This window comes from Marmota flaviventris, chromosome 17 (assembly GCF_047511675.1).
Source record: "Marmota flaviventris isolate mMarFla1 chromosome 17, mMarFla1.hap1, whole genome shotgun sequence".
NCBI lineage: Eukaryota > Metazoa > Chordata > Mammalia > Rodentia > Sciuridae > Marmota > Marmota flaviventris.
In genome coordinates, this window is record NC_092514.1 from 76,459,053 (window position 1) to 76,485,722 (window position 26,670).

General features: G+C 49.8%; 1 protein-coding gene across 1 annotated transcript in view; it reads left to right on the forward strand.

The window, feature by feature from the left end:
* Rptor (regulatory associated protein of MTOR complex 1) overlaps positions 1-26,670 on the forward strand; it is a 332,581-nt gene that overhangs the window by 170,906 nt on the left and 135,005 nt on the right. Inside the window, exon 7 of the mRNA XM_071604063.1 lies at positions 1,929-2,104. Coding sequence (XP_071460164.1) covers positions 1,929-2,104 — 176 coding nt within the window. The remainder of the gene's footprint in view (positions 1-1,928; positions 2,105-26,670) is intronic.

Genomic DNA, 26,670 nt, shown 5'->3' on the forward strand with positions numbered 1-26,670 from the left:
ACCTTGGTGCACCCAGGTTCTCAGACTCACCGTGGCTCACTGCCATGCCTCCCGAGCTGGAGACTTTCTTGGATGAAGCAGTTCTGACATTGTGTTCTGTGGGGGCCACACTGAGTGACCACGCCTTCCAGTCCTGATGCACCAGGGATCTGAAAGATCACTGCAGTCTGGCGCGGTAGTGCCATTAGTGCCGTGACTGGGGACTCGGTCTTCTCCCCCACTCGGACAGCAAGGCCAGTTGTCTGAGTAGGCACACCCCGGGGTAGAGCTACACTCACCTGTTCTTTCGTAATCCTACCCCTTTGCCCTGTTTGGGATAGAATGTTCCATGGAAACTCCCTTTGTGTGTCCCCTTCTCTTGCTCTGCCCTTGGGTGTGGCCTTCCTAGATGTCAGTCAACCTGCTGACAGCAGACATCAGGAAGCTAGACTCAGCCCCCCCAAACCTGACCCTTTGCCTCATTTGAATGGCTTCTCCCCAATAAAAGGGGTCATCACGTGCTCGCTCGCGCGCGCTCTCTCTCTCTCTTTCTCTCTCTTTTTCTCTTTCCACAGTCCCCTAAGATCAGAGGAGTCGTCACAGGACCCGAAGAAAAAGGTATCTCTGTCTCTTGTGTGATTATTTCGTGAGCCCAGTTCACCTGGTGTGACCCTGAGTGTTTTGGTTGTGGAACTTGACAGCTCTCTTCACAGTTATTCTCAGGAGCAGAGTAACATCTGCCCAGTCCCTCGTGCATCATGCTTAATAAATATTATTGGCCAAAACACCATGAATTCTCGTGAACTTCGTTATTTCTGAAATGACATTAAAAACTTGGTGGATTCAGATGTTGTCACAAGCATGCACTGTATGAGGCCGAGGAAGGGGAATGTGTGTGGCGCCGGGCTCACGTGAGGGCCGCTGCTTTGCTGGTGGCGGCGTGCTCTCGCTGGCCTCAGCAGTGTGGAGGACATCTGCCTGTCAGTTCTGTCCTGTTTTAAAAACATTTGAATGTGCTGCATTACTTTAAAGATTCACACACTTGATTAGATTTTAAGTCAACAGTGAGATTTTGTGGCATTCTTAGAGTGTGCATCAATTAGCCCTATATAGCCTTTTCTCTGGGAATCAAGGTGTGGTGCAGCCTCTCCTGGGCCTTTGCCACTCTAAATCCTGTCCAGGTAAATATCAAGCTGGTGCTACTATCCTTCTTTGAAGGGACATTAACATTTTTTAATTTAAAAACCCAATACCTTTCTCCCTGGTTACAAAATCATGCCTGTTGTAGAACATGTAAGAAATGGGTGGAAATAGGAAAGCTGTACTCTTGATACAGCCCCCTGCCGTGCAGGCATGGAGTGCACCTGCACCTGTCGTTCAGTCTCTTGGCCGGGAGGCCGCAGGCGTGGCCTTGACTTCTGCTCTTGGTGTTGATATCATATGCTCTCAACAACTTCCTGCGCCAGTCACCACACCAAAATAAGGTTGCAGTGGATGACTGGTGGAATGTTTAAAGTAAGTAGGACACCAGAACAGACCTGGCAAAGTGTGCGTGGACACTGAAGTGATAATGGAATCGAAAGGGACCTGGGATACCAAGCCTGGGGTGAAGAGCGCTGCCTCGCATGCACAGGCCCTGGGTCCCTTCCACGCCTAGTTCCAGAGGGAAGAAAGAACGAACAAAGGAAAAGCACAGCCACAAAGGAAGAAGGATTTAGCAGGGCAGAATGATGTTCTGCCACCGGAAGGTCCTGGGGAGTGATGTGGACACTTCCCGGCCCTGCCTTCATTCTCCAGGAGAGAGCTCAACCTTAATGCCTCCTCAGATGGACTTGGAGTAAAAACCCAAAACTTAAGTCCTTAGTGATCCACTCTTCCTCTTCATCCCATGCCCACCTTCCCCAAAGTGTGTCAGCTAAGCCGCTCTCTTTTCCTTGTGTTCCCCATAGGTAGCTGCAATTAACCCAAACCACCCGCTTGCCCAGATGCCTTTGCCCCCGTCAATGAAAAACTGCATTCAGCTGGCAGCCTGTGAGGCCAACGAGCTTCTGCCCATGATCCCCGACCTTCCTGCGGACCTGTTCACATCCTGCCTCACCACTCCCATCAAGATCGCTCTGCGCTGGTAAGAGCCTGCTGGGGCCGGGTCCCAAGTCACAGGGTCTGAGGCTGCAGCCCAGGTCTCCCGAGGCAATACAGCAGGAGCATGCTAGTCAACCTTGACTCACAGGACTCCAGGCAGATGCTTGTGAGTGGAAGGTGCTTCTCCCTCTGGATCAGGTCACATGCAGCTGGCTCCTTTGCAATTTCTAAGAACAAACTTGTGCACCTCTTTTAAAGTGTAGAAGTGCTGTTGCCATCAGATCGGTAGTTCTGGTAACCAGCTTGCGTTTGGGGAGAAAAGGCTATTATGAAAAAGAATTCATTTCATTTCTTGTCCAAGTATAATCTCCAGTATTCTCATCAGTAAAGAAGAAGGCCACAGCCTGTTTCCCACCACAATTCTTAGAGTCCAGAACCCTGGGGAATATTCTGGGAATTACCCAGATGGGTGAGCTTGCCCTTGAGACCCATGTCTCTGGCAGTGCTTACGGCGGGCTGTGTGTGTGCTGCTGACAATCCAACTTCCTGCCCAGGCTGTCCTGCCCTCTTCTGTTGTGGGGGTGGTGTGGGGTGGAACCCAGGGCCTCATACATGCTGGGCCAGGGCCTGACCACTGAGCCGCACTCCCAGCCCTTTTTTTCATTTTGCTTTGAGACAAAGTCTTGCCCAGTCTGGCCTAAAACTTGTGGTCCTTGTGCCTCTGTGCCTTTCTTTAACAAATCCTTCCTGTTTTGATGAAAAGCTTGCATGCAGCCACTGTCCCCCAGCCAGTAGATAAACATTTCCTAGTGCTCGGGCAGGAGCTGTGCAGCCGCGCGCGGCACACACTGTAGCATTGTGGGGGTACTTTCTTGGGGTTTCTGCCCAGTCAGCGTTGCAACCCAAACTCCGTTTTCTGGTCTCTTACCCAGACTCTAGAGAAGCTACTGAGAAGTGTGGGTCTTGGGGGCTAATGATGACAACAAAGTGATCAGCCCTCCGGAGACCCCTCAGGGTGCCACAGCCTGGGGCAGGGGTGACCTGAGCTTGTTGAGGTGCTATGTTGGAGGAAAATGGCCTCCTGCTTTGCCTCTGCAGCAAAGTCCAGGTCAACCCCAACCCTGGGATGAGGGGTCAAGAGAGTGGGGCTGGCTGGACGGCAGCCCCCAGCCATTCAGTTTCCCTCCCACTCTCTCCCAACTCCCAGGACTTGGAATTACCAGGGAAGGGCCTCCTTCTAGGGCTACTTCTCTCTGAGAAGTTAGGAGGAGGAGAGGGCCTGCCTGGACGGGCTGCAGAGAGGGCACTGGTGTGTCTCTGCCCCCTGTGCTTCCCCCTCCACACTGCCAACAATGACGGGGCCTGGCCAGGGCCATTGTCTTCTGAACCCAACACACAGCCTTATGTGGCCAAGCCAGACACGCAAGGAGCACAACCACAATTCGGACAGAAATGGACCAGAGGACTATGTGAGCAGAACCATTGTCCAGTGGGAATGTACCGAGTGGAGGAGAAAAGGGAGGTTACTAGTAACAAGAAGTAAGAGCAGGGGACAGGAATGTAGAGAGGACCAAGTAGAAACAGAGGTTCTGCAGCCTTTGAAATGAAGAGCACGGCAGCCGGGTCTGCAGAGGCCCTCACCAGGGAGCACAAGGAGAGGGGCCAGGACGCGGGAGGGAGGTGGGCGCCGTCACACAGAAGAGCATCTGCACTGGGAGCAGAATGTGGCAGAGGAGAAAGTGCCGGGGCACAAAGATGCCTCACCCAGAACTGGGAAAGGGGCTCCAGCCAAACAAGAGGAGACGGAAGACACTCGTAGGAAGAAGGTGCATGGGGACGCCACCCTTCTGCCTCACTCTCGGGCCCCTTTTCCCTTCCAAGGGTATCTGCCTTCTTTAGGCTGTAAGGACAGTGTTCTTTCCCCGTCTGCACTGTGTGAACTCTGCCCCCAGGAAGAGCTGCTGTCCCTGTGACCCAGGAGCTCATGCAGTGAGTCACTGCCCAGTTCTAGCTGGGTGCCGAGTGCCCACACTGAGCTCCACAGGGCACACAGAGACTTGTCTCAGCCCTCATCTTCCAGCTGAAGTTAAAATGTGGCCCTAAAGCAAAAATGCACTTTTTGAATGGGCATTTTTATTTTCTTTCTCTTTTAATAGTAGGGATTGAGTCCCAGTGTACTTTACCACTGAGCTACATCCTAGCATTTTCTTCTATTTTTAATTTTTGAGACAGCGTCCAAATTGCCCAGGCTAGCCTCGTACTTGCAGTCCTCCTTCCTTCAGCCTCCTGAGTGCTAGGATTGCAGGCAGGCTCCGGCTCACCTGGGCTTCAGTGGGCATTTTGTGCAAGGCAGAGAAACCCTGAGCTTCTCAAGGCAGTGCATGACCCAACATAAGCCAGGGCCTGTTGTTTTCCCAGAGTTCAGGGACATCACTAGGGCTGTGGGATCCAAGAGGTCTCCTTGCATGAGCTGAAAGTGGAATCTGAGCATTACTGACAGCACAAGTTTGGAGGAAGCAAAGGTAGCTCCCAGACAGATGTGCCTAGTGCAGGCAGCATCCCAAAGGAGTGAGAAGGGCAGCCCCTCTGGATAGGGAGGATTCAGAGGAGATGGGTGACTTCAGAGGGTGGGCCTGGGGCGACTGCGGAGGCGTTGAATGTTCTCATTTCCTGCAGCTCTGCGGGAGAGCCCCTGAGCTGTTCACATGAGTAGGTATCTTGAGAATCATGCTTGTGAAGGTGAGCCAGGTGACCACAGGAGCCCTGGGACCTCACTGGCTGAAACCATACCAGACCTCACGGGCACATTCTAGAGAAACAATAAAATGAAAGGTAAAAGAGGCAGTGCAACTGGAAGGCAGGAGCTTCTGCAGGAGCACATGGATCCACTGGGGAGCAGGCCCCTGGCCACTCATCTCCCGCCTCTCCTCATGGACTCCTTGCCGTTACTGCTGAGTGCACGCCAGCTCCAAAATAGACCCTGTGCTGCAGCTTCGCTCTCGGTTGCCAACCCAGGGTTCACTGGGGGTCGGGGATTCCCAGATCAAGGCAGCTGAATGGACGTGCAGGGAGGAGGGAGAAAGGAAAACAACACCAGTGGAGGCTGGAACGGCCTCCGCGCCTGCCCTCGCCTGCTCTGCCACGCCACTCCCAGATCCTGTGGCCAGACACAGGCCATTTCATGGAGTTGGTGAGCTCCTCCCTGGCACTGTGTTCTTGCACTCTGAGTTAGCAAGCACAGGCCTCCACTCGTGAGTGGCCAGGTACTCCAGAGAGTTACTTCCGCTTGGAGGCCAGCCTCCTGGCTCCAGGGCAGGCCCTTGCCCTCCCCAGGGATGTGCTTCTGTCTGCCAAGACATGATGCATTACATCCATAGCTGCTTGAAATTCTTTTTGGAGTGAGGATATGATTAAATTTCTTTAAAATACACATTTAGTATGACATGCAGTGAAAGACAAATCAAGTTAATACAGTTACCATAAGGCAGACTTTGGATCCGATAAGCCACAGCTGCAGACAGTTGTCTTCAGAGAGCCACTGCCTAAAACAATCAAGCAGTGTCTTGGGTGGGCAATTCTTTTACCATGAACCACGCTTTGCTATACCAAGGTGCTGAAGTCAGATTAAAGAGAACATGTTGCTAGGCCCTTAGGCTCAAGATGGTAGAAGGGGCACTGTGCACTTCTTTGCAAGAGATGAATTTTAAAACTTTTTTCTTATAAATGAAGAAGGGAATATAGTTTGTCAGACAGTACTTATTCATGTTGTCAGAGTTAAGGGCTTTATTTTTTTCATTTGAAAGTCTACTTAAGCCAGGCACACTCATGCACACTTGTAATCCCAGTGACTTGGGAGTCTGAGGCAGGAGGATGGTAAGTTCCAGGCCAGCCTCAGCAACTCACTGAGACCCTGGCTCTAAATAAAATAAAAAGGCCTGGGAATGTAGCTTAGTTGTAGGGTGCTCCTGGGTTCAGTTCCCAGTACCCACCCCACAAAAAGTCAGTAATTTCTAATTTAAATGGATCATATATTCTTTGCAGAAAATGTACTGAAAAGTAAAGATAATCCAAGATTTTACCTTGAAAGGTCAGCAAGGGCTAACTTTTCAGTGGCCTGCTTCTCAAGCTCTTCTCTGTGTGTGCTTTTGGATGTTGGTGTTCGTAGGCTGTCACCGTCTCACAGGCAGAAGCCCCAGCGTCCTCAGGTCATGACCACTGGAAGTGTCCTAGACCGCTGGAAGCACTTGGCGAGTGTCACACTCCCACTTAAGCTGTGTCAGTGCCCTGTGCTCTGCTTAACCAATGCCTGGGCTTTAGGATTTAGGATCCCCCAATATAAAGGCTGGAGAGCTCAGGGTAGCTCTCAGATTGGGTCAGCAGGCTTTCTCTGTGGCGCTTCAGATCGTCAATGATTTTTTTCATTTAGGCTTTTTGGGTCAAAAGCCGCAACACTGTAGTTGTGGTAAGAAAGCTGAGGACATAGTGCCAAGCCAGTGAGCACAGCTGTGTTTCAGTACAGCTTTATTTACAAGAACAAGCTGCCGTGAGCAGCCGGGGCCATCAGCACAGACCAGACACACTCTGTCTTTGCACAGCAGCAGCAATTTCACACGCCACGTCACTCTCAGCAGTTGCAGTTCATGGAGTGCCCGTGGTCATTGGCAGTCATCGGCTGGACCAACACAGTTTCCTTTGTTCCAGTCTTAATTTCTGGTATCTGTAACACCCAAGTCACACATTATGCTTTATACAGTGAGATGTGTGGATTTCCAAAATGTGGTCACGGGGTCTTAGGAGGCTGCTCTGAGAGCAAAGGCAGGGAGCAGATACAAAATCAAGTCACTGCAGATGGTCAGATGAGATTATGAACCAGCCCAAAAACTTGCTCAGAGCTCAGAACTCACCCTAGGCTAGGGTCCAGATGACAGGCAGTTCAGAAGTAGACCACATGTGAAGCAGGGAGCTGAAGCTGGGTTGAAGCCTGGGGTTAGGGTTAGGGCAGAGGGCTGTAGGTCCATCACTGGTCCATCTCCTGATGGGTTCATCGTGTGGTCTGATGATAGGTGGGGGTATGTGCTCTGCCCAGTCATGGGGTTTTCTCCTCCTCTGGGTTTCAGGTGAGGGGTCACACCTGGTAACTGAGAAGCTCATGGCTGGTTCTTCTGATACGGGTTGGATAATGCCCAGGCAGCCATACTTTTCTGGTTTGATTCAGGAAGTTCACAGGTGGCCCATATTTGTTAGCACAATTTATTTATTATTTGTGCTTTTGAGTATGCTGTGCACCTTTGGGTTATTGCTTTTGATAAACTCTGTATGTCCAACATTGAGTAGTTGTCTGTTTGCCTAGACAAGTTACCAAGCCACTCTGCCTTAGCATTTTTGAGTTTCTCAGGAGGAGTGGCTCTGAGCAGACTGCTGCTATACCCTGGAGGTACTCCGAGCAGCATACAGCCTGGCTCTCCACACATCAGGGTCCAGACTTGGCCCCAGGGCTATAGTTTGCCAGTTCCTGCTCCAGAAAATGGAGCCAGGATTGAGCTGAAAATGACTGTCATATTTATCTATTGGACAGTAGATGACCTAGAAGAAGACAATGCTCATGTCATGGGTGGATATGAAGTGTCCTTAGAGGCTTGTGCACCGAAGGCTTGGTCCCCAGTGCAGTAGGGCTTGGGGTGGTGGTTGGAGGTTACTGGATCCTGAAGGCTCTGACCTCTTCAGTGGGTTAATCCATTGATGGCTTCATTATCTTAATAGACTACTGGAGGGTAGTGGAGGCTCATTGAGGTGGGGCCTAGGAGGAGGAAGTAGGTCACTGGGGGCATGCCCTGGAAGGGTTTCTTGTCCCCAGCCCCCTTTCCCCTCCCTCCCCTCCTCCCTTTCTGTGGTACCTGGCCACTGTGAGCTGAGCAGCTTTCTTCTACCATGTCCTTCCACCATGGTGTCTTGCCTCACCCCAGGCCCAGAACAAGGGAGCTGACCAGCTGTGGACTCAAATCTATGAAACCATGAGAAAAAGAGAGAACGAGAGACCTCAAGTGTTTTCTGGTCAGTAACGCTCAGGAAGGTCTCTCCCAACTCTTTCTCTCTCAGTAAGATAATGGTTCGGAAAACTAGGCATGGTCGTTAAAGAAGTCGTCTGCTCTGTGAACCCGACACAGCCCTGCTTCACATGTGCAGCACATGTTCATGTGCACCGGGGCAGGGCTGCTTGCGACTCTTATTTAATGATGAAATAGTTCTTGGAAGACTTTGCCTTTTCTCCTTCCATTTTTGTTTCAGTCCTTCTAATTTTCAGAAACTGATTTTGGTAATTCAGAATGAACAATGACATCGTCACCTTGCTCGCCATGTGTCTCTGTGCAGTGTAAGAGTCACAAATGTGTTTTCCCTTTGGCTGTTTCCTGTCCCTCTGATTGAGTGGCATGAGGCCATTTAAGATTCATTCTGGGCATATTTGTGTGTGGCCGATCATGACCTGTCTGGTGCCCGTTGGTGCTGTGGGGCTTGCTGTGAACTAGATGAATGCCGTTGCGTCGTGCAGCCTGCAGCCCTGACTGACATCAGGAGTGGGGATGGTAGACACTGTTTTGGATTGAATAGAGGTCAGGATACTTACTTCCTTTCAATCACGTTGAGGAATTTCAAGGAGTTCAAGCGTCAGTGACGTGGTGTTCATGCACATATCAACATGGGAAGTCTTGCTCTCACGTGCCCCCTGTGAGGGTACAGGAAGGAAGGAAAGAATTGTCCACCTCTCTTGCAGAAGAGAAGTGACCCAGTGGGGACAGAGATACTCACATTGGCCAAAGGTAGCACTGGAGGTGTGAGAGAGGAACAGCAGTCAGGAGCTGGCAGAATGCATGTGTGCCAAAGTCCTAGGTAGGTGAATATGCTTGGTCACCTTCTCTGGCCAGGCCGCTGTGCATGGTGCGTGTTCGTTTCAGACACTGCTGTGACGTTTGCTGTATATTCTTTTCTTGATGACTCAGCTGAGAATCAGTAAGATCCATTTTTGGAAACATCAATTTCTACAGTTTGGGATGGAGGTAACCTGCCATTTGTTCTTTGAGGAGTCTTCTAAATTTCAGCTTCTTTTCTAGACAACAAATTTTGTACTCACTGATCTCATCAAGCTTCCTTTGAAAACATGAGCCCGGTGAAACTGTCTTCCCACTGCGCTTTTAGGGAGAGCAGCCCCCAGCCCTCCTGCCCACAAAGTGCTGAGCTGTGCCTTCTAGACCTCAGTCACAAGGGAGTTTGGTTTGGGCTCTACTTGGGGAAAATGGACTTTATTGTAGGAGATCTTCACTGAGGCCCAGCGTCCTCTGTCCTGTGCAAACCTTGTTGTGCTTCCCCGTGCTCCCAGTTATCCAGGTTAGAGGACCTGTAGTGTGCCCACCCCAAGGACAGTACCTTTCCCCACACTTAGACGTTGTCACTGCCCCAGGGTCGTTAGGGACATTTTTCTGTTAGGATGAACAGTTCATCACGTAGTGTGACCGAGTTCCACTTAAAAAAAGTTAACATAAAACTCAGGTTTATGTAGATAAGAAAGGGAATTAAGCCCCTGGAGTGGCGGCCACTGACTCCCTGCACTAAGCCCAGGCCTCAGGCTGCCATGGGAAGAATGAGGCTGATGGATCCCAGTGTCCATTCAGGTGTGGGCCCCTACTAGGAGCAGGCAGAGGCACGGCCCAGGGGCTCCTGGTTGTACATGTGGCTCTTCCTCCTTATTCTGCTCTGTGTGGGTGCAGGCAGGAAGGAAAGAATTATCCACCTCTCTCGCAGAAGAGAAGTGACCCAGTGGGACAGAGATACTCACATTGACCAAAGGTAGCACTGGAGGTGTGAGAGAGGAACAGCAGTCAGGAGGGAAGGCAGCTGGAGATCCCGAGGGTGATTGAAGACTGGACTGAGAAGCAGCCTGCAGCTGAGACCAAGAACAGGTGAGAGAGTGGGAGGCGGGGCAGAGTGGAGAGCGCAGCCCAGTGTGACTAAGGTAGCTAAGGTGCCAGTCGCCAAAACCACAGACACTGCTCTGAGGTTTGCTGTATATTCTTTTCTTGATGACTCAGCTGAGAATCTGACCCAAAAGGTCGGCATGGAAGTGGGGCTTCCCACAGGAGAGAAGGCTTCTCACCAACAGCAGTTGGAACAGGAGGAGAGCAACAAGTGGAAACTGTGAATTCAGGGGCTAGAGCGAGTTTCGAGGTGAAGTGTCTGCTTACTTTGCCTGTGAGCTAATCAAGTTTTTTTCTTGAGGAGCAAAGTCATGATACAAGACGTACATTTAAAACAAACATGAAGGGTTGAAATCAAAGGATGAAAAGAAAAATATGAACTAACAAAGTTGGTTGACAGTTTTTTTTTTTTTTAATTACAAATTCCATCCAACAATATATTCTAAAAAGATACATTATAACCAAAGGAGATTTGTCCAAGAAAGTCAAGTTTGGCTTAATATTTGTAATTAACCTGATTGACAAACAAAAAAGAAAAATTATTATTATCTCAGTAAATTATTTCTTTTTTGTATTAATTTTTTTATTTATATATGACAGTGGAATGCATTACAATTCTTATTACACATATAGAGCACAATTTTTCATGTCTCTGGTTGTATTCAAATTATAGTCACACCAGTTCTTGTCTTTATACATGTACTTTGGATAATAATGTCCATTACATTTCATCATCATTTCTAACCCCATGTCCCCTCCCTTCCCCTCCCATCCCTCTGCCCTATCTAGAATTTGTCTAATCCTCCCACGCTCCCCCTCCCTACCCCACTATGAATCAGCCTCCTTATATCAGAGAAAACATTTGGCATTTGGTTTTTTGGGATTGGCGAACTTCACGGGTTGACACTTTTGATATGAATCAAAGCAGAATCTGAGATAATGTTGAAAGGGACAAAAGAAAAAGTGGAGAAGATCAAGAAGGACATTGGTCATGACCTCTGTGCCTCTGATCATGAGACCTTGTTGACAAACAGAAAGTGAGGCCTGAAAGAAGACAGGAATGCACTTAGGATCTCAGATACCACGTAGGTAAAAAGAAGCAAAGAAGGTGTGTCAGTGAGCTCTTCATCACTATGACCAAAATTCCTGGCAAGAAAAACTTGGAAATGGAGAAGTTCATTTTGAGCTCCCAGTTTCAAATGCTTAGCCCATGGTCAGCTGGCTCCATTGCTATGGGCCTGAGATGAGGCAGAACATCGTGGTGGAAGGGCAAGGTGGAGGAAAACTGCTCAGCTCATGGTGGCCAGGAAGCAGCGAGAGGGAGGAGGGGCTCCAGGGAAGATGTGTCCTTCCAAGGCATACCCCAGTGACCCTGTCCCCCAGCCACACCTCGCCTGCCCACAGTTGATAGCAGGTTAATCAGCCATACCTGATAGAACTGTAAAGGGTCATGTGTCCAACAAACAAAAAATGCACATCATGGGGCTGGGGCTAGGGCTCAGCGGTAACACGCTCGCCTAGCACGTGTGAGGCCCTGGGTTCCATCCTCAGCACCACATAAAAATAAATAAAGGTATTGTGTCCGACTACAGCTAAAAAATAAGTATTTTTAAAAAATGCACATCATGTTTTAGCACATATGGGCCATTCACAAAATGTGTACCCGAATACAGACGAAGCTGTAATAATCTTGACGAGTCAGCAGCATGTGAATTCTGCTCTCAGACCACCCAGTAGAGTTGGAACTCCATCATGAAAAGATGACATTTTTAAAACTCTGAAAACTAAAACCTTGGATTAAAGAGGAAGTATTTTTAAAATGATAAAATACTCAAAGCTGAATGACAAGAAAAGCATTTCTTACCCATGGGATGCAGCTCAGCAGGATCACTTTTAGTTTGAAAAAGATTTAAATGTAAAAGAAAAATTAACATTCACCTTGAAGAGCCAGGGGAATGTATTAGGTACCTGGCATGTGAGGAGGGGGATTCTGAACATGGCAGACACCCACAGCTGTTCTCGTGCCTCTGCCTCCACCTGTCTTCACTGATGCCCTTCAGAGCTGCCAGCCAGTGAGAGGGACCCGAGGCCATTAACACCCTTTGGGGGTTTCTGCCAGTACACTTGTTTTGGTCTCTAGGGTGCCTGGTACCTCAGCTTGTGCTTTCTGAGGCTGCGTTATGAGCTGCTTTGCCCAGCAAGGATTAGCGCTCAGTGTCTTCTCCAAAGTGGCACCTGCCCCTCATCCACGTGTTCCTACAGTGTGGCTGAAATGCTAGGACTTCGAGAGTGCTATTGGCTAGCATTTATTGCACATCATCTGCATCACTGAAATCGGCTTTCCCAGCCCTTGCAGCAGGAGTGTAGGGATGAGCCACCTCTAGCCCTGCGTTCATAGTGAGGAAGTGTGGGCTGTAAGTATAGTAACTGGCAGGGGGACTCGGGCAGGTGTGCTCAGCACAGCTGGCCTTCATAGCTGTGGCCTTCCTCACGTCTGTGGTGACTGGCGTTCTCAGTGTGGTCGTCTCTGCTTCTGTGTTATGACTGCAGAAGGTGGGGAGTTTTAGGATATAGAAGCATTTGATGCCTGTCAGTTTTGCTGGGAGCAGTGGCCCTATTAGAAGCAACATGTGTGGCGCTAGCATGCTTAGATGGATGGCATGGGTTCTGGGCCCAGAGATGAGGGGCCTGTTTAAGGTACCTGAAGAACCTTGTAGAGAAGTTGACAGTGAAGGCAGCAGGAGAGGGCTAAGGGAGCAATTGCCTGACAGGTGTTAGCAGAATAGCCCCAGGGCTCAGCAGATGAGCAGGCTGCCCAGGGGAGGGAACTGGCAGCCTCTTTACCATCACTCAGCCATCTCTACACATGGGCTTGTAACTCTTGACCAGTGGATGCTTGAATGTAAACCCATAAGTTTTTACAAAAATTGATTATAAGATGGGGGATCCAGGTATTTTATCACCCACCTCTTTTATTTGAGGGTACCATAATCATTGTGAATAGTCCCTCAAGAAACCATTTGCTGTGTAGAACTGGCTCAAGGGGTGTGAGGCCTGGTTGGAGATCTTGTGACCTCGGCCCACCTGAACTCCCCAGAACATCTTACTGCTGGGAGAGGTTGGAGAGGCAGGCATCGTCTGTGTCCTTCCTTGAAAGGAGCCAGTGCTGGAGAGGACTCCAGGCTGCTGAGTGTTCCACGGTTCTGACACTCCCTGATCAGCTTATAGAACCTTCTTTTCCATTTGTTTCCCCCTCCCCAAGATAAATAAAGCAGGAAGGAAGAGAGAAAAAAAATAAGCCAATGAAATGAACACACAAGAGGAGGAAGCTCCTAGACCATGGGAGGAGCAGCAGCCCGGGCATGTTCGGCTCGAGCCCCAGGGCTTCACCCCAGAAAATTGCCCTGTAGAAGTGGGGCTAACCCAGGCCGTGCCGGCAGAGAACAGCCGACTGACCAGAGCAGCAGCCATCTTACGGCACAGACATGCAGCAGGACCTCCAGTGGGTGGCTGGAGTGGGCTCCTGCTCACGCATGTCCTGAGTCAGGGTGGCAGTCCTGTGGTTGATGGATGGCTGTGGTTCTGTGCTGATTTTTAAGTAAAGCGAGGCCTCTGCCTTTGATTTTCTTCCCTAATGTTGCATCCGAATGCTGAGTGTTATCTAGAGTTTTCCTGAAGCCCTGGAATGCCCCAAGGTCTGATTTGTAAGCTGCCCTTCCTGCCCTGGCCCTTTGGTGGAGTGCCTAGCTGTGCCCCTTGGTGGTCATCAAGACCAGCACCAGTGTGGTTCCCAACCAAGGCTCCTGTCCTCTGCCTGCCCCTTTGCTCCTGTTTTATAGCTTCAGCCTCCCTGGTGCCTGTCAGAGGCCTGGACTTTGTTTTATCCACAGGAGGTGCCCAGCCCCGGTTCTGTAAAGGCATATTGATGAGTGAGCAGAAGCTCTGTTCTTTGTCACCGTCCTGCCTCTTTGTGCTAACCACTCATATGACTTTAATAAATGCAAGTCTTTTAAATCAGATTTCCTCAGATAAATGTGTCTCTTCAACAGAACACCCTCACAGTGGAAGGTGGAGACACAGAGACTCCTTCATAGGTCCCCTGCAGTGAAAGTGCCTTGGCCACATGTGTAGCCTCATGGGAGACAAGGGCCGCCCTGACGGGCAGCATCTCGGCGCCAGGCCAGCAAGGACACTATTCTTCCACCTGCAGTTTGTCACCAGAGTCCTGAGGGGTTGTGAAACTGGCTGGTGGGAGGTTTCTGCCGGCCCCCAAATCAGTAACTGGAAGAGGCAAAGCCGCAGCCTTATGTGCCTTGGTGAGTAGGTCTACCGTCCACATTGGAGCTGAGCAGTGTATTCTGAGAGTGCAGGGAAGCAGCCACTTCAACTGTCTCTTCCTTTTACTGGTCAGCTTTCCTTGTTCTTTCTCATTACATGCCAGTTGTTAGGCTTGAAGTGTGTTGGGAAGTCCTCCCCTTTTTTTGATTTATGCCTGCAGAGTGCTCCAAGGCATGCCACTGGGGGTGTGCTTCACGCTGAGGGCTTGGTCAGAGCCATTAACTACTGCCTGGCCAGCATCTGGGTTGTGCAGTGAGCACTGTGGCCTTGCTCTAGGACGGTGGCTGCAGGGTGTCACTTGGCTTGGCTTTCTCTGCACAGGACCCTTCTGTGGGTAGGCCCCTGAGCAGGCTGGTGGCCTGATGTGCAGTCTTCTGAGGCTCAGGACATGTTGTCATGATGGTGTCAGTAAATGGTTCTTTCTGGAGCAAGTGCTGGCACTGTGCTGCATGCACTGGTTCTGTTGTGCTGTGTCTCCCCAGGTGTTGGCTCTCCATGTCCCTCCTGGGCTTGGGGGTGGGCCTGCCTCGGGGCAGCATAGTGCCCTGACACAGGCCTCCTCTGAGGTGGGCTGGGAAGGATGCTGAGGAAGGGCTGCAGGCGCTGTCCCCGCTGTGAGTTTACATACACCTCTGTGTCTGGTGGATATGCTCCTAGTGTCAGTGAATGTGGACGTTGTGGTCCCTGAGGAAGCCAGGTCTCAGGAGGCCTGGCTGCACCCCACACCCCCCCACCACCACAGGTCCTGTTCCCACCCTGAGTGTGCCGTGCTGCTCTCCAGCCATCAGGTTCTTGGGGTGAACCTGTGAGATTGCTCCACTTCCCATCACTAGAGACGACAGGCGTACCACACAGGGCCTTGGTGGAGACAGCAGTGTGAGCGGGGCTCCGCGTACTGATAGAAAATGCTCTAATTCACAACGCTCTTTCCCATATGCTTTCCAGTTTGCCTTTGCTAATAGCCCAGGAGCAGTCAAAGCAGAGCTAATGCAGGAGCATCCATGTGTGATTGATCAGGAACCAGATGCTCAGCATGCACCTGCCCAGTGGTTCAGCCTAATGTACAGCAGAGCCCAATGGGAGCCAGGACTTGGACCCCAAACCTGCATGCTTTCCCCTGGAGCCCACTCCACCTTTGCCAGCAGGAGCTGATGTCCATGCATGCTGCCCCAAAGCCTCAGTCCAGGCAGAATGGCACTGTGCATCCCGGTCCTAGCTGAGAGTCCTTGATGTTTGCAAGGGACTGTAAAGTGCCACCAAGAATCAGGGTGGCCCCTGACACAGCTTGTGTCCTCACTCAGCCTTTCCTTTTCCTTTCTCTAGCCTGGAAAGTTTGCATGTAATTGAGTTGTTCTCTCAAAGTCTGGTCTCTCCCCCTGTGTCCCTTGGCACCGTGGTGGTCAGGGCCAACCCCGCAGGGTTCTGGAAAGGCCAGGGGCAGGCTTTTCACTCTTCATCTCCAGCCGTTCCTCTCCTCTGTGTTCTTTTTCTTCTTTGGCTGCTTCCTAGTTTTCTCTTTACCTTGATCTTGGGCTCCCTGGTTTGCTTTCCTCTTCTCGGACCCTCTTGGGGTGCTTGAGAACGTGGAAGGCAGCAAGAGCAGTGCAATTGAGGGAGCAGAGGGCTCAGGCTGTGAGACAGGTGAGTGCCAGGTTTCTGTTTTCACGACTTAAAGGCTCAGGGGTCATTCCAGTTAAACTGGGCTAACTGGGCTGCACAAAATAACCACACAAGAGACACAAATTTTCTTTGGGGTTGCTGTGACGGCTCCTCTGACCTTAAGGGTCCGCAGGAAGAGAGAGAGAGAGAGAGAGAGCATATGCTGACCCCTTTTATTGAGGAGAAGCTATTCAAATGAGGCAAGGGGTCAGGTTTCAGGGGGCAGAGTCTATCTTCATGATGTCCACTGTCAGCAGGTTGACTGACACCTGGGTAGGCCACACCCAAGGGCACAGTAAGAGGAGGGGACACACACAAGGCACTTCCATAGGAGATTCTATCCTAAACAGGACAAGGGGTTATATTACAAAGGAACAGGTGAGCGTAGCTTCACCCATGGGGCTGCAGCAAGACACACCCATGCACTAGACACTGACCCTCGAACCCAAGAAGGGTGGGGAAAGCTCTGCCACATTTTTGTGACTGAGCGCCTCAGCACCGAGCTGGGGAGTGTGACTCAGTCACGTGTAAGGTTGGTCTCCCACAGGTGAGCATGGCCTATGGCTCCTTCCTCAGCCACATGGTCCCAGGGTTCTCGCTGTGAACAGAGCCCCAGAGTGAGCCTTTCTTTTCGTTCCTCTTACTGCACAAACAATATTATGAGAGCAAACCAGGAAAAGGAGCCAATGGAAGAAAACATACTTGCAGTCCCAGCTGTTTTTGTTATTGGAGATCCTGATCCTTTCTGTCCATATATGTACATAGTTTTACTCAATTGGACTCATATTTTTTTTTTTTTTGTATTTTGTTTCTAAAATTAAAAAACTACTTAAGATTACCATTTTATGTTGTCACCCAGTATTTTAGCTTCAAATTCAATATTTCATCATATTTATGGGCACAATTACTTAAGGATTCCCCTGTTAATATAAAATCACAGTTTTTTTTTTGTCTTTGCAGAGCCTCGGAGCTTCTCCTTGTTTTGGAGCATTTCTCCAGCTGTTTTCAGAAATGGGATTAGTAGGTCAAAGGGCATAGCTCAGCTGTCACCAAACCTCTCTACTGAAAGGTCAGGCTGCCTGTCAGATGGCTCATAGGTGTGAAGTGTTGTGTTTGCATGGAGAAAGTGCAAAGTCTGTTCTGTGTGTCTATAAGTCACTGAGAGGAAGAACCAGCACTGAGTCAGAGAAAGGAGGTCCCAGGTGACACAGTGACCCGATTCCTTAGGTAAACATGAGCGAGCGAGCGAGCAAACACTGTGCCCCTGACTGAGTCAGGGCTGGGCTGACCCCAAGAGCCAGGCGGTCTCTCAGTCAGCACCTTAGTATGGAGCACTTCCCATCTGGCATGTGTGTCAGGGTCATGTTCCCTTCAGCTTTACTGATGGTTATTCACGTAACCATCTCTGGAAACTTGGTGCAGAGGTGTTGTCTCTGTGTTTGGCTTTGAGAAAGGTCTTCAGAGGAATGACAGATGTACTACTGGAGTGACTTTGGACTAGTGTAGGTGAAGAACAATGAATCCTAGAGGTCAAAGAGGGAGGAGCCTCGGCTTAGCATGCTTCCATCCCAGCAACATTCGATGGACTGTAGGGTTAGTTTATTGTGTAGAACTTAAAATAATTATGCAGTTTTTGAAATTAGGAAAAGACAGGATAGGACTATTTGTATCTACTCCAAAATGTTTGCAATTTCAGCACCATGAGCATATAACAACTTTGAAAAATATATTTTTTTTCCTTTTATGGATTAATGAAATCACCAGCAAATCTTTATTTATCTTTACAGTGCTGGGGATCAAATCTGTCACACATGCCAGGCACACACTCTACCCCTGGGCTGTATCTCAGCCCTAGCAGTACTAGGACCACCAGAATCACACTGTTTCCATGCCACCAGATGTCAGGGCCAGCCATCTCTCCAGGATCCTGATCTCAGTGGCAGGTGAGAATTAGGACACAGCCTTCCCAGGCCACATTCTTCCTTAATGAGCTGGCTGAGAGCCGAGCCCCAGGAAGAAAATCCCAGGTTCTTGGCACACCTGTACCTCCCAGAAGCCTTGCCACCCTCTCGTTTGAACATAACAATTAGAAAAATCTCCAGGAAAGCTGGGGGTGGTGGCACATGTCTAAAATCCCAGTTACTGAGGAGGTTGAGACAGGAGGATCACAAGTTTGAGGCCAACTCAGCAACTTAGCAAGGCCCTAAGAACTTAGCGAGACCCTGTCTCAAAATTAAAAAAAATAAAAAAGGGGTGGGGATATGGCTTATTGGTAAAGCACTACTGGGTTCCAAAAGAAACAAAACAAACCCCAAATTTAAAAATTAACAAATTAAACAAATTAAAAGGGCTAGGGGTAGGGTTCTGTGGTTAAAAAAAAAAACAAACCCTGGGCTTAATCTGAGTACCAAAAAGAAAGAAAGATTACCAAGAAATGGTCTTTTATTTTTATTTTTTTTTAGTTGTAGTTGTACACAATACCTTTGTTTTATTATTTTATATTTATGTGGTGCTGAGGATCAAACCCAGCACCTCTCACATGCTAGGTGAGCACTCCACCACGGAGCTACAACCCAGCCCAAGAAATGGTCTTTTTAATGATTTTCATTCTTGTTATAACGTTACTGTTGATTTCTTATTCATCACCTTATCCTTGTGTCTCAATGTTTAAAAGAGCGTTCCTTCAGGAATAGATGGTGAAATTACTTACTTCAGCAAAAAAAACAAAAGCACAAAGTCCAGTCTACAGTGAGTGTTCTCAGCTCACAAGGCAGTGGCTGTCCACCGCTGAGGGCTATCTCCACGGTGTTTGGACCAAGCTGTGCAGTTTGCATCCACCACAGCCACTGGAGTAGCAGGACCACGAGTTTATGCAAGAACGGGGACATGCTGGGGTGCACACTCCAGCCCACACCTGTCTCAGCCTCCTTGCAGACGCAGGCTAAGGACCTTGGTAGGACTGGGAATGAGAAGCGCAGCTCCTGTCTGCACGCTCCACCATTGTGAAGTGGCTTTTTTTTTTTTTTTCCATGGATATGGGCTTCTTCCTATAAAAACACAAAACCATTCATGAAAGTAAGTGAAAATGAATCGCAGGACACTCTAAGTGTCCTCCAGGTGCCTTGTTGAAAGTCTGAACAGAGCCCTGGGACTGTCATTGTGTCCTGTGACTAGCAGTGCATACAGGTGCTCTGGGGACCTGCAGGGGGGAATCTGGCTCAGCCAGGGCTCCTAGGAGGAAGGAGCATCTGGGTTGTTCCTTCTCCATCAGTGTTCACATTATGGTTCCCTTAGTAAAATCCCACGGCCTCCAGGCTGCCCCTTATTCACAGTGGAACCTCGAGGGCTGATTTGTAGAGAATTCCAACGGAGGGCTACGTCCCTGGCTGCCGACCTCCTGTGTAAATCACAGACTAGGGACAAGCAGACACAATCAGCAAGAGGGGCAGTGTGCGAGCTCACCAGTCTCTCCCCACCATGGGGCAAGTGCCAACTGAGGAACAGTCAGGTGGAGGATGCTCTGCATGGGAGCTTGTGGTCCTTGCTCTTTCTCCTCACCTCCGCCACGTGGGCCTTCCCACCTTGCTTCCAGTGCTGCTGAGGATGGAGAGAAGTGGGAAGTGCCTGGCTTTGCCTCTTCACCTGACCTGTACCGCTGGCCTCGCCTGCTGTGGACACCTTGCTCTGGTGGAAGTTTTCCATATCTGGCGAGATTCCCTGTGAAATCCTCAAGCCAGCATGTTGTCATCATGTCCATCTGCTTCTATTAAGTTAATGTGCTCACGGTCATAAAGCAGCTGAAATGTCTGGTACTCATCAAATGCACAATTGATAAATGTTCACAAGAAGTTAACGCTGTGTTGGAGCTGTTAAGGTTCAGAAACACTCTGGCACTTTATTCCTAAGTGTGATTGAGGCAGTCAGTGGGGAGAATCCTGTGGGTGAGGGAAGGGGACCAGAGGAGAGGGACATGCATGAAGTCCTCATGACTAGACAAGGCAGAACCACGGAAGCTTCAGTCGTCAGCATAGAAGCTGGTGGTGCATAGCCGTTTGTCTACACAGACACTGGCCGCTGGCACAGAGGGGCTGGGCAAGTGGAGCTGCAAAGAGTGAGTCTCCTCAGGCAGAACTGCCACCCAAGATACACTCGCATCTCTGTTCCTTTCCTCTTATGCGGTTTATAGGCTCTTTCCATCTTACATGCCAGTACAGAGCAGGTGCATCCCCCTGGGAGCCAGCTGCCCACTGCCCACCCACCTGCGGGCCCAGCAGCTGCTTGCTCTCCCACTTCTCCTTGCCCGGGTTCGCCTCACTGCTCTCTCCTCCTCTCTTCTTCCCCTTCCATGAATTGAGTTTTTGCGATAATACGCTGACCTCTCATTGAGCAAAACGTGTACACTTATAGACCATCAAGTCCTCTAAACTCTGTAGGGCTGCTGCTGCTCATCCCGGTCTTCTGCTCTGGAGGTGGGTTCTTGTCAGAACCCTTTGTCTCCTCTCGGAGGGAATGAGAGCAACACATATAAATTGCCTGCCACAAAAGATACTTAAGTGACTGCGTGGTCCCTACTGAACCCTCTATACACTGGGCTGGGGGGAGGGGCAAGAATGTTGGCAGGTGGAGACGTGTGCGTTTCAGAGTTTTTGATTTTTTAAAAATTGTGTCTTTGGCCACACAACCTCAAGTTCAAGCAGCAGAAGCAGCCCGCCCTTCCTTTTTGCATGGCTCAATTCGCCTAAGGTCATTAGGAGGTAAACCTGGTGTAGCAGAAAAGTACCTGCAAAATATTCAGAATTATAGTAGGAAAAACTTCCCAGGTTTAAACAGAAAACATCTTCAAAAATAGCCCCATTTGAGGATGCTTTTGAGAGTGTGCTTTGCGGTGCTGACTCGAGTGGGAGCGCGGCAGCTGAGGTGGTTGGCCTATTTAGGAGACCTGAATAGAACCTGGCCTGAGATGCCGACTAAGGAGGGGTGTGGTCAGCCCAGGTAGCCAAGTGTCTGTCCCAGCTCTCGTCTTTCAGGAGTCTGCTTGGAGAGGGAGACCCCTTGGCAGAGGAAGAGGAGAACTGATGAGAAGTCCCCCGGCTGCCTCTCTGCTGGAGGCTGCTGTTGTGACTGGAGGCGGAGGAGCTGGGGCTCTGCTCTGCTCCAGACCTGTTTTAATTCCTTCCAGCTGATCTCCTGTTCCCTCATTTTTGGCAGTCGGGGCTTGGCTACTGGCCAGGAAATGTGCACCAGCTTCAGAGCTCTGCAGTGATATCTGTCTCTGTCCCTGTGATGGGGACAGACTGACTGCACAGTGAGCCATGGAAGGCTGCCAGCACAAGCTCACGAGCTCTGCTGCTCCCAGAATCTTACTGGCCCGAGTTCTAAGTGGGGTTACCCTTTCCAGGTAGTGGGTGAGTGGTGAGTGGGAAAGAGCCTGGGGCCACTGCAGCCGCCTTCCTCTCCTCATTCACAGAGGTGGTGACTGGCCTCTGGCTCCATGAGGGCTGACTGGAGAGTGTAAGGGGAAGGTGGGGGTCAAGGGCATGTCCTCTTAACATAGAAAGAGCAAATCAGATGGCAAGAGAGAACCATGATAAGAGTAAGCCCAGTGGAAGATTAACTTAAGTATTCAGTTCTTTGTAATTTAAAAAAAATTACAAATGTCTTGAAGAAACAGTTTGATGGGTGTGCCACGCCACCACCCTGCTTCCCAGACAGGGAGTGAGTGGAGGTGCAGGTACACATGGTGGGCAGCGTGCCCCTTCGGCTGCCCTCCTTGTTACTCTTCTCAGTACAGCACTGTGGCTCCCAGGGGTTGCAGCATCACCACCTCATCACTGTTGCTCAGCACCACTGTCATTCAGGCACCTGAATTAAAACAGGCAGCCAGGGCTCCTGAGGGGTGCTGGGGAGGCAACCATGAGAAGCTCTGTCCTTTGTGGCCCTCCCTCCTGTCTGCCTGGCTCCAGGCAGTATGGTATCTATTCACCTCTCCTCTTTGTCAGTATGAAGTGTAAACACAGCCTTGTGATTTTACTTTATTAGATGAAAACACACTGAGACTTGAATCCTAGGCTGAGAAGCAAGAATTTGAAGTTGTCACAAACAAGCTAGGTTCTAAACGTACACAGTGGCGTTGCACAGGCCCCACGACACCAAAGAGTGGTCGACACCGCTGTCGGTGGAGCACTCCTGGCAGTTCCTTGTGCTCTTTGCATCCTGAGAGTTGCCTCTAGGGACAGATTTGCCTCTTCAGAAGGGGTGCTGGTTTTCTGCTTGGCAAGTCAGCATGAGTCATTGGTAACCTCAGGGGCAGCAAAGTGTGAGAGTCCAGGAGCCTCCCTTGAAGTCTTAGATTCCTCAAAAACAGGTTTGGGCTGGGGGACCAGCTCTGTGTAGAGCACTTACCCAGTGTTGCGTTGCAGCAACCAGGAAACCTCCCAAGAACCGCTTAGAGGAGGAAAACTCCCTTTTGGCTCAGGTGTTGAGAAGTTCCGCCCATGGTCAGGTGGCTCCAGAGCACTGAGCCAGAATTGAGCAGCACATCCCAGCCAGGGAGCCTGGGAGGGAAGCTGCTCAGGGCATGGCAGCCAGGAAGCAGAGAGCTCCAGGGTCCCAGTAGGATGGTTTTTGATTTTTTTTGCCCCCCGCCCACCACCTTTTTAACCGATTGGATTGGAGAGTTGGAGGGGTTTGCTGGTTTTCATTCCAGCAGTGCATTGTTTGCAGGTTGTTTTGGGTTGCTGTTAAGTGATGTTTGGCACCCGCACACTCTGTCCGTCTGCTCTGTATCCGGGAGGATGGGTTGAGTAACCTGGCTGTGGGGGCTTCATGACACTCATCAGCAGAGACCTCCAGGGACTCTTGCAGGCTGGTGGGAGCCAGTCCACAGTCCCACTGGTGGAGGAGGAGTTGCCCTGCACACTGCACCCAGCCCAGACAGCCACGGCCCGAGGACTGAGGGAGCAGGCATGGGAACTGAATGACTAGTGGGGACAGGTTCTCAGGGCCTGGTCCTTTCCTTGGTCCCCACTGTGCCATGGGTGTAGGTCCCAAACTGGCACTGGCAGGGCAGAGCAGGAGGGGTCTCCTGCCTAGTGGAGAGAGCCAGAGAGCGCGCCACATGCCCACCCCATCCTGCGCTTACCTGCCAAAGGAGGAGCTCTGGGTCCCCTGCTCAGGAGCCTTTATGCAGTTCATTTCCCTGTTGGACCAGCCCCATTCTACAGCCATTAGGACCCCTCTGAGTCACCCGCTAGCAGGTGGGGTCAAAAGGGCTTGATATGAAAAAGAAAAGATACTCTAATCACTCAGAAAATTCCAGGAGTTTTAACTGCTCAGGGCCAGGAACCTGGGACAGAAAACTAACATACACTCATTACAGCACAGTGGGGAAGAGGGACAGCCCTTCCAGTCAAGTGGGACTGACTGACTCTTGGAATGCAAGGTTGGTTCCCTGTCCAGAAGTCAGTGGTATCCACCACCTTAACAATTTAAAGAAAAACTCATGTCATCTCAATGCAGATAAAAGCTGAACACTTCAACATCCTTCCTTGTCTAAAACTCAGCAAACCAGGAATACAAAGGGATTTCTCAGCCTCATGGAAAGCATGTGTGAAATATACTGTCAGCCAGTGTCGTGTTTACTGGGAGAACTGAATGCTGTCCTCCCACTGAGCTCTCAGACGAGACAGGACTTGGACAACACCGTCCAACATGGTGCTAGAAGACCTTCAGTCTCAGAGGTGAGGAAAGAAGCCACAGAGGTGCCCATTGAGAGGAAGACCATCCACACTTGCAAGTGACTGACTCATTTCTAGAGAATCCATTGAATCTACCAAGGCAGTTTTAGAACTGGTAAGTGATTGTAATAAGGTTGTCGGATAGAAAATCCACTAGCAGGTGAATTACATTTTCCTTGTACTTGGCATTAACAGAAATCCAAATTTGAAGAACGTAGCATTTTGTTATGCTGGACCAGCCAGCTGTGTCCAGTTCTCCAATGCCAGGTGACACTTAAACCTTGGAGATTTGCTTCTTCTGGTAGGGGTTGGTCCCTATAGCCTTTCATTACATGATCAGCCAAGCATGGCATGGCATGACTCCTGAATAAGTCAGTTTGCTGTAGTGTACACAAAAGCAGAAAAAAAACAAAAATAAACCAAATAAACAGATGAAAATATAGGCAAAAATAGGTAAAAGAAAATACCTTGAGTACCTGGGCTGGAGGTGAACCAGACTCCCTTGAGTGCATGGAAGAAATCGCCCTGGTGACCAGTCTGTTTAGGGTGGCACTCATGTAGGTCCTTAATGCCAACAAGCTGCCAACAGAGTCAAAGGCCTCAGACTGAGGCTTCACAGGGGGTCACCACCAGCTGTGTCTCAATGGCGGTCTGAAAGCACTGGCATTTGTAGTCCCAGACAGTGCATTATCTCAGCCTCCAGGTACCTGTTTTGGAAGGGAGGGTTCAGAATTTCATTCCAGGCACGTTCATCAAGGTGACTGCCACCTAGCCACTTGGCCCAGCTATAGCTTGTGTACAAGAGAAGTCTCAAAAGAAGTTGATGCTGCCAGAGCATAGTGGCATTCATCAGAATTAAAGTCACAACTAACCTAGACCCTGAGTCTTAATGTGCAAAATACAGGGCAACCCTTTGTAAGGTTGCAAAAGTTACAAAGTACTTAAGAGTATCTCCCTGGACACTGCAAACCCTGGGGAAAGAAAGACATCTAAGAAGCTCTGTATGAATGGGGAAATAGTCTACAGATCGCAAGACTCACTGTCATTGAGATGCCAGGTTTTACCACACTGATCTACATGTTCAGTTTGATCTAATCAGAATGCCAGCAGGCTTTTAGGTAAATAATGATAGGTTGATTTTAATGTTTATAAAGAATTAGTTTACCCAAGTAATTCTGGAAGAGAAGAATAAGGTTTGAAGACTGATACTATCCAACTTTAAAACTTGCTATAAAGCTACAGAACTCAAAATGGTGTGGTGTTGGCAAGAGGACAGACACGTGGGCCAGTAGAGCAGAATAGAGAGGCCAGAGCAGATCTGTGCTGAAGTGGCCAGCTGACTTCAGCAGAGCTGCAAGGATAAGTCACTGAAGGACAGTATTTTCAACAGTGTTTCTGGAATGACTGGATTTCTCTGTGATAAGATGAACCTTGCTCTGTAACTTATACCTCATATAAAGTTTAACTCAAGGTGGACTCTAGACCTCACCATCAAACCTCAGGCAATCTTCTAGATTTTAGAAAAGTAACATTTTTTTTAAGAGGAGAAAAAAGAACATAGTAGTCAACCTTTGTTTTAGAAGTTCTTAAGTATGACTTCAAAAAGCATATTTCATAAAAGAAAATGATAATAAACTGGAGTTTGTCACAATCTTTGCTTTGCCATTCTGGGAGGAAATAAATACCAGCAAATTTCAGGACAAAAGACTTTCACTGGAATGTAGAACCCTCCCAACAGGAAAACAAAAACATTTTTTAAATGGGCAAAATATTTGAGTGTATCCTTCACTAGAGGAGAGCCAGAGACCACAGGTGAGCACTTGGACAGACGCCTGGCGTTCCTCCCAGGGGACATTGAGGATTTGGAGATGCTGCAGATGATCACAGTCATGGTTGCAGTCTGAAACAGCAAGTGCTGCAAGGGGTGGAGAGTGTCTTTGAACCCTGACTGTCTTCCCTCCCCAGTTTATACCTTCTGCTCCTCTACCCCCACACAGAAACACATCCATCTGTAGAAAACACCGGAGAACTTTAGGTGCCTCTCCACAGACCTGGAAAGAGCTCTGATGGCCCCAAGACGGTCATTAGCACCTAATAGCAACACTGGGTCTCTCCTGGGCCCGGCTGGACACTTGTAGGACTAGGCCGTGTGTAGAAGGAACGTGCTAAAGATTGAGGGTGTTAGCACCTCCACTGGCCCAGGGACCCACAGCCTCCATAGGCCTGGTGATTGCTAGCATGCGGCAACTGTCCTGAGACTGCAGAAACACAGAGTCCCTGCCAGGCTGCAGTTCCCATCCAGCTAGAGGCCAGCGAAAGGGCTCTTAGATTGCGCTTGCCTTGGTGGATAGCAGAAAGCATTGTGAGTCCTCTGCTGCAGCGTCCTCTGGCTGGGGCAGGAAATGGAGTGAGTTAAACTCAGCAGCACTTAGAACCACAGTGCAGGGCCTGCCACCTACTCCTGTAACCCCCGTGGTGTGATTAAAAGGAGGATTTGGTCTTTGTCCCAGGTTTCTGGCACATGGAGACCTCTGGGGCAAGCAGGGCTTTTGTATGCTAGCAAGATGGCTTTTCCTCCTGAGATGGCTTCTCCGTGGGGCTGATGACCAGAAGGACTGAGCGAGACTAGAAGAATGGACCTTAGGTCCTGCCTCTCGTGGGGGGCGTGGAGATTGAGTGGAGCTGCTAGTGGCCAGTGATTCGAGCCTGCATGGTGAGGCCTGCATTGAAACCTCTAAGGGAAGAGCTGGAGCGTGTGGAAGCCACGCACTCCTCCGCACACCTCGTCCACACCAACTCACTGGGCAGTTCCTGCGTCGTGTCTGTTATAGCCGCCGGTGAATGTTGGTGAGGGGCCCTCCTGCTCCTGTGAGTTCTCCTACATGCTGGCAAATCGGAGGGGGAGACCA